The 17,653-nt window shown below is 45.6% G+C and overlaps 1 protein-coding gene across 8 annotated transcripts in view; it reads right to left on the minus strand.

Moving 5' to 3' along the window:
- ptprt (protein tyrosine phosphatase receptor type T) overlaps positions 1 to 17,653 on the minus strand; it is a 1,756,894-nt gene that overhangs the window by 98,255 nt on the left and 1,640,986 nt on the right. For all 8 annotated transcript variants that reach the window (XM_086005548.1, XM_086005547.1, XM_086005549.1 and 5 more), the window contains 2 exons: positions 17,267 to 17,343; positions 16,366 to 16,402 (listed from right to left, as the gene is read on the minus strand). In XM_086005548.1, the coding sequence (XP_085861674.1) occupies positions 16,366 to 16,402; positions 17,267 to 17,343 (114 nt within the window). The remainder of the gene's footprint in view (positions 1 to 16,365; positions 16,403 to 17,266; positions 17,344 to 17,653) is intronic.

Genomic DNA, 17,653 nt, shown 5'->3' on the forward strand with positions numbered 1-17,653 from the left:
AAACTGCTCCCAATCCCCAGGATTATTGCTTTTTCTGGCCAATTTATGTCATCTCCTTGGATCTTATGCTATTCCTACAGCATGATTAGCTGGAAAGTGCGAAAGGCTTGTGGGGTGAGGGGGAAGTGGGATGTGAGAAGGAGTAGGGATGAACATACCATTGTTGTCCCCAAGTGGGTCAACGTCGCCGGTGGCCATGGTGCCCACCACCTGGCGCCCAATAATCTGCAGCACACTATTTTCCAGCGCAGACAGTGGTTGGGTGTTGGCTTGTTCCCCGCCTGTGCACTCCTGCTCCCTCCTGTTGTGAGCCACCTTGGCCTGCAAAAGAAAGTGTGCGAGTGAGTGTGGAGCAATGTTTTTGGATGATGTGCTTGCCATAGTTGAATAGCTGTCATTGTGTGCACGGTGTAAGATGTGGGTGTGAGTGTTGGTAGGTAGAGATTGTTGGTGGGTGAGTGATGAGGGTGTGGTGCTTTGGGCAGTGTGTGCAGATTGTGTTTCAGACGGTGGCATGTAGCATTTGCTGAGGCATTGACTCTCCCTGACTGTTAGATCTGTGTATCTTGATGTTGTGTCCTTCAATAATTAGACAAGAGACTGCAGGGAACAATCAACAGGTGTTTACTGAATGAGGGTTACTCTAAAACTAACAGTACAGATCCCTACTCAGGGTTTATATACAGGTGTGGTCACTGCCGGTACTACAGTATACAGGAGCTGTAAAAAGTAGTTCTCTCCTTAAAGGTACATACATTACAATTCCTCCCCTTTTAGATTAACAGTACCATAACATTCATTTAACAATTAAATATCAAATAATTACAATTAACACTTTTAACATGCAACCTTAACTGTAAATAGTCTATTTATAAATTCAGTCTTTGGGGAGGCTTCCTGATCCTTTCTGGATAGAGCCTTTCCTGAGTGTCTTGCTCTTGGTGCGGAGGCGATTCTGGCCCCCTGTTGTCAGTTAGTTCATCCGCTTCCGATGCTGCTGTTTCTGGGGTAGATGCTACCTGTACGTCGTGTTCATCACCAGGTACATATGGGCGAGACATGGGGTTGACTCGTTCCTGTGACTCTAGGATCTGGTCAACATGGCGTCTCACAATGTTCTCCCCAACATCCACTGTGTACATTAGTGGCCCCTGCCGTGTGCATATCGTTCCTGGTTGCCATTTCTCTGTTCGGTAGTCGCGGGCCAAGACTGGTTGCCCTACATTGAAGCTCCTTGTTGGCTTCTCATTGATGTGCTGGAATTGCTTACTCTCAACATCTCTTCGTACATTTGGTCTGAGCAAATCCAGACGAGATCTCAACCTTTGGTTGAAGAACATCATGGTCGGGGTCTGGTTGGTGACTGCATGTGTCGCATTTCTGTAGGCTAACAGGAAATTGTCCACCTTATGCTGCAGTGGAATGTTGTCATCGCACATGACCCTTACTGCTTTTTTAAAGGTTTGTACGAACCTCTCAGCCAATCCATTTGTGGCTGGATGATACGGGCGGATGTGTAATGCCTTACCCCATTCCCTTTCATAAATCTTCGAAACTCTTTGGACACAAACTGTGGTCCGTTATCAGAGCAAATCTGCACTGGCAAGCCGTTCCTGGCAAATATGGTCCGTAGGACTGCAATAGTTTTCTCCGTGGTGGTGGAGGACATTTTGATCACCTCAGGCCATTTCGAGTGCGCATCCACAGCTATTAAAAACATTGAGTCCATGAATGGACCAGCAAAATCAATATGCACCCGTTGCCATGGAGATGAGGGCCACTCCCATGGGTGTAGAGGGGCCTGTGGTGGTGCATTTTGGACCTTCTGGCATCCTGAGCAGCTCTTTGTCAGGTCCTCGATTTGCTGATCGATCCCCGGCCACCACACATAAGCCCTAGCAAGGCTTTTCATTTTCACCCCTCCCAGATGACCTTCGTGAAGCTCATTGAGCACTCTCTCCCTTAACTTGGGTGGAATTACCACTCGGGATCCACACATCAAGGTCCCCTGGCATACTGACAGCTGTTCTCTTCTGGATGAGAATGCTGGCAACAGTGAGTTGCCATGTGTTGGCCATCCCTTCACCGTCAAGTCATATACCCGAGACAGTGTCGGGTCATTTCGGGTCTCCTTCTCTATACCAGCGTTAGTTATTGGCAAGCGTTCAATTAGAGTCGAATGAAATATTTCGACACGGTCCACTGCTGGTGCTTCCTCCGCAGTAGGCAGTGGCAGGCGTGATAGCCCATCAGCGTTTCCATGCTGTTTCGTGCCCTTATACTCGATTTCATATTGGTGCGCCCCTAGAAAAATGGGCCATCTTTGTAGCCGTTGCGCAGTCATCACCGGAACGCCCTTCTTTGGATTAAAGATGGAGACAAGTGGTTGCTGGTCAGTCAGCAAGGTGAACTTCTGCCCGTGCAGATAGTGGTTGAACTTTTTCACTCCCCACACTAGGCTGAGGGCCTCACTGTCAATCTGGGCACAGTTACGCTCGGCTGAGGTTAGTGACCGAGACGCAAAGGCTACTGGCCTCTCCGAGCCGTCCGGGAATTTGTGCGACAGCACCGCTCCAATGCCATAGGGTGATGCATCACACGCCAACCGAATTGGCAGTGCTGGGTTGAAATGAGCCAACACCTCTTTTGATGTGATCAATTCTTTGCACTTCTGGAAAGCTCGTTTACATTCGTCATTCCACTTCCATGGTACCCCCGTTTGCAGTAGGGTGTTCAGTGGGTGTAGTGTGGTAGACAAATTCGGCAAGAACTTATGGTAGTAGTTCACCAGCCTGAGGAACGACCTCAGTTGTGACACATTTTCCGGTGCTGGAGCCTTGACTACTGCCTCAATCTTTTCAGGGGACTTATGTAACCCCTCTTTATCAATAACGTGGCCACAATACGAGATCTGCTTCTGGAAAAACTCGCATTTGTGGCGATTAGTTCGGAGCCCATATTCCTTCAATCTAGTGAGCACCTGCTCCAGGTTGACGAGGTGATCACTGTCATTTTCGCCCGTGACCAGGATGTCGTCCAAATAACACTGGGTCCCTGGAATCCCTTGCAGGACTTGATCCATTGCCCTTTGCCAAATAGCCGGAGCTGATGCTACCCCGAACACCAGCCGATTGTATTGGTAGAGACCTTAATGAGTGTTGATCGTGAGGTACTGTTTCGAGGCTTCTTCTACCTCCATTTGCAGGTACGCCTGGGCCAGATCAATCTTAGTGAAGCGTTTCCCTCCAGATAGCAAGGCGAAAATATCTTCAATCCGCGGAAGCTGATATTGTACCGTGTGAAGGACTGGGTTCACTGTCACCTTAAAGTCCCCACAGATGCGAACCTTCTTTGGTTCTCCAGGCGTATTACTCAATGACCTCTTCATTACAGGAACGATGGGTGTAGCCCACTCGCTCCAGTCTACCTTGGACAGTACTCCTGAACGTTCCAAACCTTCCAGCTCTGCTTCGACGGCTGGGCGGATCGCATAAGGTACCGGTCTGGCCTTAAAAACTTTGGGCTTGCATTTTCCTCTATTTTGATCATCGCTGTTATGCCTTTTAGTGTTCCGAGTCCCTCCTGGAACACTTCTTGTGCGTCAGTTAGCATTTTTGACAGTCGTCCAGGTGTGACGTCGTCATCCTTTTTGGCATCTACAGTCAGTGCTTGTATGGAATGCCAATCTAGCTGTATCTTCCGGATCCATTCACGTCCTAGTAGTGGTGGTCCTCCATCTGGCAATACATATAGGTCCATTTTTGGTGTTTCCTTGCCGTTATATATAACGTTCACCCTTATTTTTCCTTTGGGATAGACTTTTGCCCTGTGTACGTCTTCAAGACAATCTCTGTATCTCTCAAGGGTATATGTGAGAATAGCCACTTGTAGTCCCTTCGGTTTATGACTGTTAGGGCTGATCCTGTGTCCAATTCGATTTTCACTTGGACTCCGGCTATCTTGAGCGTGACCCAGATAGTTTGGTGATCCTCCATTTTGATCACATTATGTAGTTTCAGACAACCCAGCTCCTTGCTTCCGGAGTCTGTATCACTTTTCTGTTCGTCTGAACTACTCTCCGTCACCTTATGTACCTTCTTGTACTTCTCCTGTGGAGATTTCTTGCTGCTGGTTTTCTTTCCCGACCTGCAGACTCTTGCTATGTGTCCTACTTTTCCACACTGTCTGCACACTTTGTCCTTGAACCAGCAATCCTTATGGTCGTGTGTTGTTCTGCCGCAGTGAAAGCACTTCACTGTTCTGTATGACATTTCATTTGTGCCATATTCTTGCGGTCTCTGTTGTATCTCTGCCGCACCCCGTGCTGCTGCTTCGTGTGATACTGCCATGCTGAAAGCCTTGTCCAGCGTAAGGTCCTTTTCTGATAGAAGCCGTTTCTGGGTTCCTTCACTTTGAAGCCCACACACAAACTTGTCCCTTAAAGTATCTGCTAGTCCCATTCCAAACTGGCAGTGTTTCGATAGCTTGCGCAGTTCCGTTAAATACTCAGCATTACTTTCATCTTTATGCTGGTTCCTTTTGTGAAACTTAAATCTTTCCGCTATCAGCAGCGGTGTGGGGTTTAAGTGGTCCTGTAGGATTGACACTATGTTTTCAAAATCCTTTTCCACTGGCTTCTCTGGGTTACTAGGTTTCGCAGTAAGCCATACGTTTTTGCACCCATTGAATTCAACAATACCAGCGCTTTCCTGTCATCTGGCACTTAATTCGCCTTGCAGTACACTTATATGCGTTCGACATATGTCGTCCAATCTTCGACTTCATTGTCGAACGCTGTGACACTGCCACTCTTCGGCATCCCTGGGTGTGGTTAGATTGGCTCAAAATGGCGTCTCCCGCGCTCTCCCTTCTTCCCCGCTGCGGCTCAAAATGGCGTCTCACGTGCTCTCCCTTCTTCCCCGCTGCGGCTAAAAATGGCATCTTCCGCGCTTTCCTTTCTTCCCCGCTGACGCTGCTCGGCCCTTGAACACCAGCTGCTCTCTGCGCGTTTTCCTGCGCGCCTGTCTCTCCCGTTGACGCTGCTCGGCCCTTAGAACACCGGCTGCGCTCTGCGTGTTTTCCTGCGCGCCTCTCTCTCCTGTTGATGCTGCTCAGCCCTTGAACACTGGCTGCGCTCTGCTCCCTCTTGTTGACGCCGCTTGGTCCTGAACACCGGCTGCGCCCTGTGCGCTCTACCCTCTCTCTTTCCCCTGTCGACGCTGCTCGGCCTTTTCCTGTGCCGTCGGTCGGCTCTAGCCGCCGCTGTCCGGGAAGGGTCTGCACAGTACCTGTTGCCAGCCCGTTTCGCTGGACCACCGTGACTGGAGAACCAAGCCCGGCTCTCGACAGCCTCCCCTGCGATGCTGAAATCTCCGCTGGAAGACTGGGGGGTTTCCCGTGGTCGACGCCCGTGCTTCTGGACTCGGCCTTCTTCCTCTGTTCTCCAGGAGCGAATCCCTGGGAGGTGATGCAGAGTTGCAGGTAGGTTTGAATCTTCTCGTCGCCAATGTTAGATCCGTGTATCTTGATGTTGTGTCCTTCAATAATTAGACAAGAGACTACAAGGAACAATCAACAGGTGTTTACTGAATGAGGGTTACTCTAAAACTAACTGTACAGTTCCCTACTCAGGGTTTATATACAGGTGTGGTCACTGCCGGTACTACAGTATACAGGAGCTATAAAAAGTAGTTCTCCCCTTAAAGGTACATACATTACACTGACCACCCGAGTGAAGTTGTTAAATTTCTTCCTGCACTGTGTATGGGTCCTGGGGACCACAGTGCTGCCCGAGACCTGCTGAGCAACCTCCCTCCACATGGCACGGAAGACTTGCCACTTGTCAGGTTGAGCACTATCCTCCGTCTCTCCACAGCGGACACCAACTCCTCCAATTCTTGGTCCAAAAATCTGCGGGTTCTCTCCCAAGGTGTGGATCTGCCATGAGTACAGCTGGTTGAGTCATCCGGCTCCTTGGACTTGGCCTGCTCCTGCTTGCTGACACAGGTTCACAGGCAGCAATGCTGAGAATGAGGTTCTGCAGCATGAATGAACCTCCCCTTTAAGAACTGGGAAGAGCCTGTGGCAATGATGACTTGCGATTAGACTGCACCTGATATTGGTCAGTGCTTTGAGTGTAACACCACTGAGCTAGGCCGTTAGTGCTTGATTTATCGCTCCCATCCTTTCTTTGAGCGATGACACTGAATTTTGCGTGCAGTGAGATTCATTAGCGCCTGGCGCTAAATCTCATACTTTTCCAAAGTTCCACTCCTGGGCTATAATGGATTCCTCCCCCATGTTCCCTATCGCAAGTGAAATATGATTATATTACTGACTGTTTCTGTTGATTGATTAAAATGTTTTGGTTAGTTTTGTCATTTTATTTTTGAAATGCAAAAAACCCAAAAAATCAAAAAGGGTTTGGATATTACAGTGACAAGTGTACCTTCAAGCTCAGTGACATTTCCAGCTACACCGTTTGAAGATATTGGTGCACAGTTTACAGACAATATTATCAAACACACATATATAATAAATCAAATTATGCCACATAGGTTCAAAATATCATTGTATTAAGTGACTAGATTCTGAAAAGTGCCTGGATTGAAATGATTTGTGAAAAAGCTACATTGACTAATTAATCAAAGCTGCCACAGCATCTCCAAATTACATTATATATATATATATTCTCTTAATCCTATCAGCGATGCAGTTGTAGATTTAACATATCCATTAATACTGATTATCTTTCACACTGTTAACAATGTGGCGGTTCATAATATTGCTTCAGAGTACTGATTTCGATGGAGAATTATAATACTAAGATTCGGCTGAGGGTACGTAAAGCAACTGTTTGCTGAGTGCCTATGTACCTCTCAGAACACAGAATTATGTGGTAAATGGTATAGGCACTGTACATTAACAACAATTTTCAGTGCGCTTTAGGGCTATTTGCAGCGTATGAAGAAATCTCACTGCATCAGAGCAACACCCGCTGTATTGTTTTATTTCTCTAAATGACACAATATTCCTCTAAATTCAAGGCATATTTCATGAAATGTGCGATTTAATGATTTTTCTTTTGAGCACAATGTAAGTGCTTCGCAAAATAATGGCACCGCTGAATGTTGTACTATTATAGCCAAATATCCTCTTCCCTACCCGATTCATTGCTGTCATTACAGAAAGCTGCTGCCCTAGCATCGTTGGAGGATACAGAGATATTCTTGATCAATACTGTTCTCTCAGCCAGAGTGTGCCCTGAGAGGCTATGGAACACAGGGAAAAGGAGAAAAAGTATCACATTTATTAGCATGTGCTAGTCTTTCATCTTTGGGTCATAAGTTTGAATCTAGCCCAGACTGATGACCAGTTCCCAGTGGCTGTGGCATCAGCCAAGAGCACAACACTGTCCTTAATTAGACACTGAGGTGGCAATCTCAGAGAAACCATGTGGGAAATGGGAAATATCACACTCTTCTGAGGTAGTGGTCAGGCACATAGTTTTGGAACAACAGAAAGAGGTGCGTTGTGAATCTAACTATGTTACCGTATACACTTTCTTATGATGTAACTGCTTTAGAAGATGATCCCTCTGCTTTCAGACAAAGAAAATAACATTGGATAAAGAGGCTCATGAGACTGGCACAGGATAAGATGGAACAGGAGACGGCCAGTAAATAAAATGCAGTGGTAGACAGGGCATTGGAAGTTGTGGAGGGAGAGAAGGCTTTTGAGAGGATAGTGCAGAAGACCAATGTTGGATAAAGTTGAGCGGGAGCTTAGGACTGGGATATGGTAAAGTGGAGTGAGAAATTGGCATTACATAATGTGGAGCAGACAACAGGCCCCTGGATAAAGTGGAATGGGAAAGAGGCCATTGGATACAGTGGAGTGAGAATTAGGGCACTGGATAAAGTGTAGTGAGAGATGGACAAAGACATTAGAAAACTTGCAGACTGAGCAGTTAAGTGGCAAATTAACTTTAACATAGATGGATGTGAGGTGATGCATTTTGGTAGGAAAAATAGAAACATCACCTACACCTTAGAAAATAAGAAACTGAATGGGGTAGAAGAGCAAAGACATCTAGGGATACGGATGAACAAATCATTAAAACCAGCATCATGGGTCAGCAAAGCAATTTAAAATGCTAAGAAAGAACTGGGATTTATTTCTAGGGGTATAGATTTCAAAAGTAGTGAAGTTATGTTAAACTTGTATAGGCCCCTGGTCAGGCTGCACTTAGAGTACTGTAAGAAGGACATAGAAGCACTGGAGAAAGTGCAAAAAAGATTTACAAGGATGGTACCAGAAATTAGAAATTATAGCTATCAGAAAAGATTAAACAAGTTGGGGCTTTTTCTTCTGAAAAGAGAAGACTTAAAGGTGACCTGATAAAGGTCTTTAAAATTATGAATGGGCTGGTCAGGGTAGATGTGGAGAGAATGTTTCCACCTGTGGGAGAATCCAAAACTAGGGCCATAAATACAAGATAGTTACTAATAAATCCAAGAGTGAAATAAGAAGAAATTTCTTTACTCTGAGAGTGATTAGAATGTGGAATTCGCTACTACAGGAAGTGATTGAGGCAAATAGCTTAGATGCTTTCAAAAGGAAACATGAGAGAAAAGGGACTAGAACGATATGCTGAAAGGCTGAGATGAGGCAGATTGATTGGGAGGATAAACATCAGCACAGACTAGTTGGGCCAAATGGCCTGTTTCTGTGCGGTATATTCTATGTAAGTGCAGTGAGAGATGGGGCACTGGATAAAGTGCAAAATAGTCAACAAACATTCTCCCATTGATGGTTATTGATGTGGGAGAAGCTGGAGGACCAAGTGGAGATTGATAAAGCACTTTAGTTTTCGAACCATTAATAGAGAATCCAAATAGATTGTAGGCTTCAAAAAAGCTATCTAGGTTTGTTTGAACATTGCTGGCAGAATGAGCCCCAATTGTACTGTCATCAGAATACTGAAGATTGATGACGATGGTGGTGAGAACTTTCATCTTTGCCCATAAACTACTTAGATTGAAAAGCTTTCCATCTAGTTGGTACTTGATTTCTACACCACAGGATAGAGGGACAGAAGCTCAAGGTAAAAAAGCCGCAAGGAAAATAGCATAAAGCATAGGTGCAATGACGCATCCTTGTCTTACTCCTGTCTCGATGGAGGAGGATTCAGATTGAGACTCACTGTAGAGTACCCTTCTATTCATGCTGTCATAGTGCATTGGATGCAGTGGAGTGGGAGACCAGCATTGAATAAATAGAATGGGAGTTGGGTGCAACAGAAAGTGAAGGCTAGGCATTATATTTGACAAGAATACTTGTGATTGTACTTTAGATGCTATGGCCGGACTCCTGCTCAACTTTTCCAGCGGGAGACCATAGAAATACCAGTTTCAAGAAGTTACAAAATGGAAACTGTCCATTTGACTCAAACAGTCCAATATTGGCATTTACCCTCCATGTGAGCAAATAGTTCTTCTAATCACATTTAGCCGTCCTGTTCCCATGTCCTTTCAACTCCTTTTCCTTCATCCACCTACCCATCCCGTCCCCACCCAAATTTCGTGAGTGTCTGTTCAGTCGCTCCCAAACTGACCGAACTGGAACTGGTGGGGAAGGTAGTTAAGGCAGTTAAGAGCCTGTTAACTGCCTTGCTAATCGTATTTTGATGGTGGCCTCCCATTTTCGTGCTTCTGGCTCCTGTTTCCCATCTTGTCAGAAACAGGCCAGGTTCAAGGAGACGAGTTGCTGGAGGACATGATTTGTATTCTTGGTGGAGCGCTTTAAAAGTGCCCCTGAAACATGGCTGACATCCAAATGCAACAACTTTGCTGTTGTAGATTTGGGATAAGATTTTGCACATCTACTGACCTTGTGACTGTTCAAGCTGACACCCATCTGCAGTGTGACCTGAATGGATAATTTCAGGCTACTTCGACTGTGTGCTTGCAAGCTTGTTCCCTCAAATGAAATCTATAGCAAGGGGATGGGAAAAATTTATGTCCTCTCATCCTGGTCCTCATAATCGGAGGAGCAGCAGCCACGTGGCTCAACGCAGATCTTCCTCGGACCCTGCTGTGACCAATGCAGCATCTCTCCAGGTCACTGCTGCCCATCAAACAGGGTATGCACACTGCCATGCCACATTCGCATAAGCTTACCTTCAACCATAGGTGGCTACCATATGGCTCTGTAATTGTAAGCGACATTTGTCCAACATCAAACATCATCTCTGCTATACCCAGTTATTTCCTATCACTTTCACCATCAGCATGCGCATTTGCCATTTCCCAGAATGCATAGGCCACACGATCAACTGTTTGCCATAATTTTTCTTTACCACATGACAAAAGGATCACAAACCAGGAACAGTCAGAAAAAATAGACAAAACACCCACATGAGTCCCCTTGTGACTCTATGTGCTTAATCTTTCTCTTACACGTGCTTCTACGTAGTGCTACCCCTATGGCTTCAGCAGATGTAGAGGCACCTTGCAGACTAGGATGCTGTGCCTGCTAACACGCCTTTGGCGGGTGTCTTCTGGGTTCGGGAGCCTCGGAGGGCTCTTCAACAGTCTGCTCTTCCTGCGGCTGAACTGGCTATCTCAGTTGGCTCTGCAAAGTGGGTCTCTGACCGAGGGCTCCGCAGTGGCATGGTCGTGTGAGCGCTTGGCGAGGAGCCCACACTTCGTTGTGGCCTGCCAACAATATTCTTCTCATAGGTCAGCTGCACCTCAGTGCCGGCAGGTGGCTGGAGAGCACCTTGCTGCACATCAGGGAGGCCATGAGGACCCGTATCTGCACTGGCAGTCCTCATCACAAGGACGTCCATGAAGCTCTGGTCTCTCTGCTCAATAGCTGCCCATCTCTCCTCCAGAGATGACAAATCTATTTTGAACAGTCACCATGGGGTAGATTTTCCTCGAGCCGTCAGGCGGGGGGGGGGGGGGGGGTTTCAGGCGTGTGGGGGGGGGGGGAAATCCCAAATTCGGAGGTCCCGACACCATCCCGCCCAAAACCCGCCTCCACGTAAGTTTTAGAGGAGGCGGGTACCCGCCCCGCACTGGGACCCGCCGACCCGAGGCGGGAAGGGATTAGTGCCAATTAACTACCTGTTAACAGGTAGTTAACAGGCAGTTTTTAGCCTAATCCCTATTTTGAGGGGCGTCGTGTGGGATTCCCAATGGCTCCAAACCACGCCAGGTTAGAGCAGTCGGGCCGTCGAGTTGAAGGACTTGGAGGGGTCGCGATGTCGGTGTTCAGGTGAGTGATGGGTGCATAAGTGCAAAGGTAAGTGTGTTTGGTGTGTCTAAAGTGATTAAAGAAGTTTAAATTACCTGTACTTACCTTTACAGCCTTTCTTCCTCTAGGTTTTGGGAGTCCATCACTCAGCCGGCACTGAAAGCAAAATGGCTGCGATCTGTCAAAAGTGATAGCCTTCAGCTTTCATTGCCGGTGAGACTTCTAACTGAGTCTGTGTAGAAGGACTCAGGTTAGAAGTCAGACTGTCAGTGTTTGACAGCTTCAAACAGCTGTGAAACACTGATATTTCATCTGTCAAGAACTCTTGACAGATGAAATTTCAGTCTGTGACGTCACCTGTTGCCGGGTGGCCCTTAATTGGCCTGCTGAGCCCGCTGGGTGGGCTCAACAAGGTCAATCAAGGGAAAATCACGTGGACTGGCCGGACGTCAATGTAGGCGGGACTAAAACCCGAAAGTTGAAGTCCCGCCTCCTTCCCGACAGCTTAAGGAAAATCTACTCCCATGTTTTCCTGACTCTAGCGACTTATTTCCTCCATGGCGGTAGCCATCCTTTCCATGGAGGTTGTCATCCTATTCATGGAGGTGCGTTCATGCGCCATTGCCTCCACGGCAGTGCTGATGTTACAGATGGACTCCTCCATTCTATCCACACTCGCACTAACGCTGGAGGCAAACCCTTCCAGAGACTCCTGCACTTGTTCCTGTATTTCCCGAACCGCTCTTTTTCTGGGTGGCCCCAGAGGCACAGCATCTGCATGCAGCTCAGCAGAGCTAGGACAGTCCTGTGACCTCCGCCGAGGACTCTCCAATGCTGTCGCTATCTCCAACATCTGCTGATGCTCACTTGTGTGCTGTGATAGACCAGGTGGCAACACTACTCTAACTCGCGAGGGCCCCACCGAGGTGTGCGCTGCTGCACTGGTGCTGGGTGCACTGAGTCCTGGTGACACTGCTCCCTCAGAGGCTTCAGGTTCCTCTGAGGAGATGTCCGGGTCTTCATCCTGGAACGTGGGGAGGAGGGCGCTCAATGGTCCTGTGGGAGAGTAAAGGCATGATTTAGATATCTGATATTGATGTAGCACACACATCCTTTTGTGCAGATGATCCAACGCGATTCTCTATGAACATCATATGCCATTGCAGTCAATCACTAAATGTCAATGAGAGGGATGAAACTCTATTATGTCACCAACTTCCTCTAGTGTGCCCGTCTCTCCATCACCCACTTCCAGATCCTCGCTACCTCCAACAATTTTGTGTGCATCCTCCTCAGCACTTGTCAAGGTTGCTAGGGTTGGTGTACCTCTTCCAGTCATTGCTCTCTCCCTCTTATTGTGGGCTATCTTTTCCTGCAAGGAGGGACACAAGCGGTGTTTCAGCCACAGTGATGGAGTGAGTGTGATTAATCCCTACCATAGAAGATTTGAGGGAGACGAAGATGGGGTAAGGTGCCAAGAGGAAGGTAGCTCCCTGTGCGTTGTTAGTTGTTGTCACTGCATGACAGTGAGAGCGAGTCTAAGGGGTGCAAAGGCAGGATGCTGAAGTGATTCAGTGCAGAGACAGAGATGGCTAGGAAAGGGTGCAAGGGAAGTAACAGTAAGGTGGTATGTGGAGGAGCAGGCTGACAACGCAGAGTGCTGGTGATGAGAAGAGAAGGGAAGCAGATTGAAGGTAAGTGTGATGGGATACTCACTTTTGATGTTCGCACAAGATCATTAAACCGTTTCCTGCACTGGACCCAGGAACGTGAACAAATGGACCTTGCTCTGACCTCCTCAGCAATGCCTTGGTCTGCTGAGGAGGCTTCCACTAGCCACCCAGGGGGAAGAGAATCTCCCTGTGCCTTCTTACAGCATCGACCAAAGCATGGAGGGACTCATCATCAAAGCGTGGGGCTGCCTTGCCTCTGGAAGAACTCATTGTGGTTGTAGCAAAATCACAGACTATCAGACTGCAGAAGCGAAAGGCTTAGGCTGAATGGGAGCTTTAAAACCAGCTGCTATGATGACATCATCAGAGGCGGCCAGCCGACCCGATCGCAGTCCTTGGACCGGCCAGCGCGCCCTAATGAACTCAACAAGCTGATTTAATTAAAATCGGACATCAACAGCTGATCCCACCGGAAGCGGCTCTGGAACCCGCCCACCACGCAACCCAACTCAAACGCGTCGCAGGAATTAAAATCCAGCCCTCTGCTTCTATCTGATCTGTCTCATCCTTTTGTAATTTTAAACATTTCTATATCACTCCGTAATCTGAAATGTTCTAACAAAAAAAAGCCCCAATTTTTCAAGTCTTTCTTCATATTTCTATTTCCTCATACCAAGCAGCATCTCAGTAAATCTGCATTGTACCCTCACTAAAGTTTAATATCCTTCTTATAGTATGGAGCCCAATATTGCACACAGGACTCTGACTGAGGTCTTATTAAAGTTTTATAAAGACTCATCATTACCTCGTGGCTTTTATATTCTGTCCCATTTGTGATAAAACATAGAATCCCATTAGCTTTTTGCTTTATATCCTTATCAACCTGGGTGCTGCCTTTAAACTCCTGTGAACCTGTTACTCAAATGCTTCTGCTCTTTCACAGTACCAAGCCTACTTCAACTCAAAAGTAGAATTACTGCTGTTTATTTTTTTATGAAAATGCATCACCTCACACTTACTGACATTGAATTCCAGCCTCAGCGTTGCAGGTATAGTTAGGAAATAATTTAGAAAACTACTGAGTAATTCGACTAATTAACATTCTCCTCTAAAAGGAGTTAAGTGACATTTCCAGTTTTCTTTCTCAGCTCCCGTAGGCTAAAGCTACAACAAAAGATCCTTCAATATTGCCACTGAATAGAGTACTTGCTCTAACAAGGGCAGGGTATTCTAAAGGTGCACACAAACGTGTTGTTATTCGTGCAAATTTAGATATCCCAATAAAAGAATTGTCACAAAGTTAGGCTGTGACTTGAATATTTTTGCAGCAAGTACAACATTGATTTTGGACAGCTCTGAATGCTCCACAGACTATGTGGTGGAATGGAAAAACAAGATAAGTATAACTGTGGACAAGACAGACAGAAGCCAACTTTCATCTTGTGTCTTGCTTGCCCTTCCCTTTGTCCAAGTGAAGGTCAAAAGGAGACTGTGAATTCAATTAAAATACTTCAGAAAATCTCAGAGGTATTACAGATTATAAATCATTTAGCTGTTGAGGATCATTCATTTTTAAAGCACATTTTCTGTATGGATAGAAGAAAACTGGTCCATCAGTCTAAATTGTAGAAATCTATTTAGGTAATGGGAAAGATTGATGGTGCTTTGTCAGAAGCTACTTCCACGTTAAAATATATCAGATCTTCTGGTGAAGATTTAAATACCACATGATCTTATTCCAAAAAAAAATGATAAGACAACCCCTGGCTTTCTCAGTTAACTCTGCGTTCTGCCAGATCTTCAAAAATGACCAATATAGTTCAGCAAATGGAGAAATTAAATAATTTGCATCTCCAAGACATTTGTAATTGTATTAAAACATCTTAGGGCACTTTGTAATGGACCAAGTGATAGCAGGAGAAGAACTGACTGAAAGTATGGTTGAAAACAGTTTTGAGGAGGCTTTTAAAGACAGTGGTCAATTTTGATTTTTGGGTGACCAACCCATGGAGCTCTCTGGCCGGTCATCCATAACCACAATGAACGGACGGCCGCAATTTTGAGGCACCAGTTCCATTTACATTGGGCAGCCTTGGCTGCCACCAAGATAAGTGCGGGGATGGGAGGGGAGGAGGGGAGTCAAGATCGCAGAAAAGGGGGTCCCGGGGCAGCGGGGGCCCAGATTATTTTTATGGGCACCAGAGGAACACTTCTGCTGCTCTGGGCTCTACGAAAATAATCTCACACTCACGTTGCCTGGACCTCTTCGGCTTTATCACCCGTGGAAATGATTGGAGCCCGCACGGGGCACGCTCCGACCATTTCCAGCCTAAAATAGCAAATGGGGTCCTAGGAATTGTAGTAGCCCTACCGCCTGAAACAGGCAGGCTGGCACTTTGGCTGCCCAGTGGTAGGCCCCTCTCAGAATGGCGCTGACTGCATCGTTGGGGTTAACGAGGAGGTATGGATACTGACCCCATTTTAAGGCAGTTACCATCCCGTTAATGCCAGGTGAAACAAGTTAAATTGGAAGGGGAGTTGAAGAGGTTTAGGGAAGGAGTTTCATTCTTCAGCAAAGGGGGATTTTAGTAGCAGGAAAATATTTGTTCATACACTTGCCCAATAGGCTCTGGGTGCTTGGTTTCTGCTGGCTACTCTTAGGTAGCACTAGAAATAAATAAGGGACTATGGGAATGACATTCCACCTTTAAAAGGAAATCAGCCAATGGTAATGACAGTAGCAGCGCCCAAGTCAAAGAAGAACTACATTCACTTTATAAACATATAGGTGTCAAACCCAAACAATACATAAAAGGCCCTTTACTCTATCTGATCAAATAACCTTTCCACATGAACAGGAACTGTAATGCAGAGATCTCATTTTCGTCTGCTAGCAATTAAGCTTGCACATGTGGTTGGAGGCCAGTACATCTAACGTAAGCACACCTTGGTCCAGGTAAGACGGTTCTGTCCTATTGCTAGAAAATTTCCAAAATTTGTAGTCAGTGTTGAATATGGAAATGGAACGATAACTGCCACAATTCATCATGGCGTTGCTCCTTTTTCATTAGTACTGAAACACAAGCCTGTCTCAGTGTATCAGTTATAAATCCATCTTACAAAATCCTATTAGATACCTGCAGCAACTGAGGTCCAGTTCTGCTCATAAATGCCTCATGAACTGCCACCAAGTAGCCATCCTTTCCAAGAAAATGTATCTATAAAGTGACACTGTGCTTCTCTCTAACATTCCACCCACTTAATTTTCTGTTGCACTAAAACAGAAACACTTCAAATGACCATCAGATCTTTCTAACTTTATTTGGAAGACAATTCTTTTGAATATTTACAAATAAAGTGAAGCATGAAACATTAAGATTAACATACAAAGTGCCGCAGTGCATAAGGATTTGTTCTTGTCTGTCCTCACCTTGGGTAGCTATGTAGTGACGTGGCCTATGGTAACCCTGAAAAACAAAGAGGAAATCAAATACACAGCAAGAGAACAAAACATTTTTCCCACGAACTCCAGTTTAGATGTAAGGGCAGATTTGATTAATTCCACATTCCCAGCACAGAGCTTTATGCAATGGAAGTTCATACAAGAAATTTGGGGATTGATACAAAACTGTATGGGGCTCACTAAGAAATTGCACAAATTCCTGATGTGCATTCCCATTGAGTGAAGCTTTGCATTGGGAGGGCAAATTCATAAAATCCATTGTGTAATGCAGCTACACAGAACTTCAAGCACAAACTAACACTTATGCATTTTAGTAATTGTTCAAATAGAAAGGGGTGTAGAGTATCCCTTAGTCAAAACCATCAAAAGAAAACAGAGAGCAGCAGTCAAAACCTAAATCACACTCATGCAAAATAATTAATTATTTTTATTTCAGTAATAGAATTGCCCTTCAGACAAGCCACTTCAAAGAAAATGGGGTTAAGATTCCAAACTGTCTGTGGGGAACTTCACCGATAGCACTTGTTGTAAAGTAATGAGCAGCGACCTACAAGTATTTCCATTAATTCCAAGTAAGGCCAAATTTTACGAGTCCGTGCTGCTGACACCTAAAAGATGGCTGGAAAAGCACAGGCCAAATTTCTGATATGTACCTCTGGTAGTCGAAGCTCCCCATTGGCAGCGCAGTCTGGATACTCGGCAGCAAGGGGTGGAGATCTGAGGTAACTGGCTGAAATCCTCAACTCTTCTCCCCCCACTGAGATTGTACAGTTTTGCATAAGGACATGTAAGGCATTTTGGGGCTCTGCTTTATTTTGATTTACACATTAGTACTACTCTGCACAATAAATGATTGAACATGGCTTACGTCGATGTAGTTGGCATTTATATAATCTGAGTGGGGATCTCCATCTAGTAGTTGAAGTCGTACTCGAGAATGATCATCTAGGGGAAAAAAGTGAACTAATTGACAATTAACATAATCTTTTTTGAACAAAAGGAAACACTGAAAGAAAACAATACAATCAATATTACGATTTTATCATTATCGGTAACTATTCTCTAAACAAACTGCAAAATTCAATCTTAACACTATAATTATTCACCTAATTAAATGACTGTTAGCATAGTCGACTTTTAGGATATGTACTGTAACCATTAACTTATTAGAATCATATCCATCAGCTAACATCCCAGAGACCTCCATCATCATCCCTCAGTATGTCCTATCCCACCAGCAGTATAGAACCACCAG

This window comes from Somniosus microcephalus, chromosome 13 (assembly GCF_052327205.1).
Source record: "Somniosus microcephalus isolate GS21.2 chromosome 13, FLI_Smic_1.0, whole genome shotgun sequence".
NCBI classification, from domain to species: domain Eukaryota; kingdom Metazoa; phylum Chordata; class Chondrichthyes; order Squaliformes; family Somniosidae; genus Somniosus; species Somniosus microcephalus.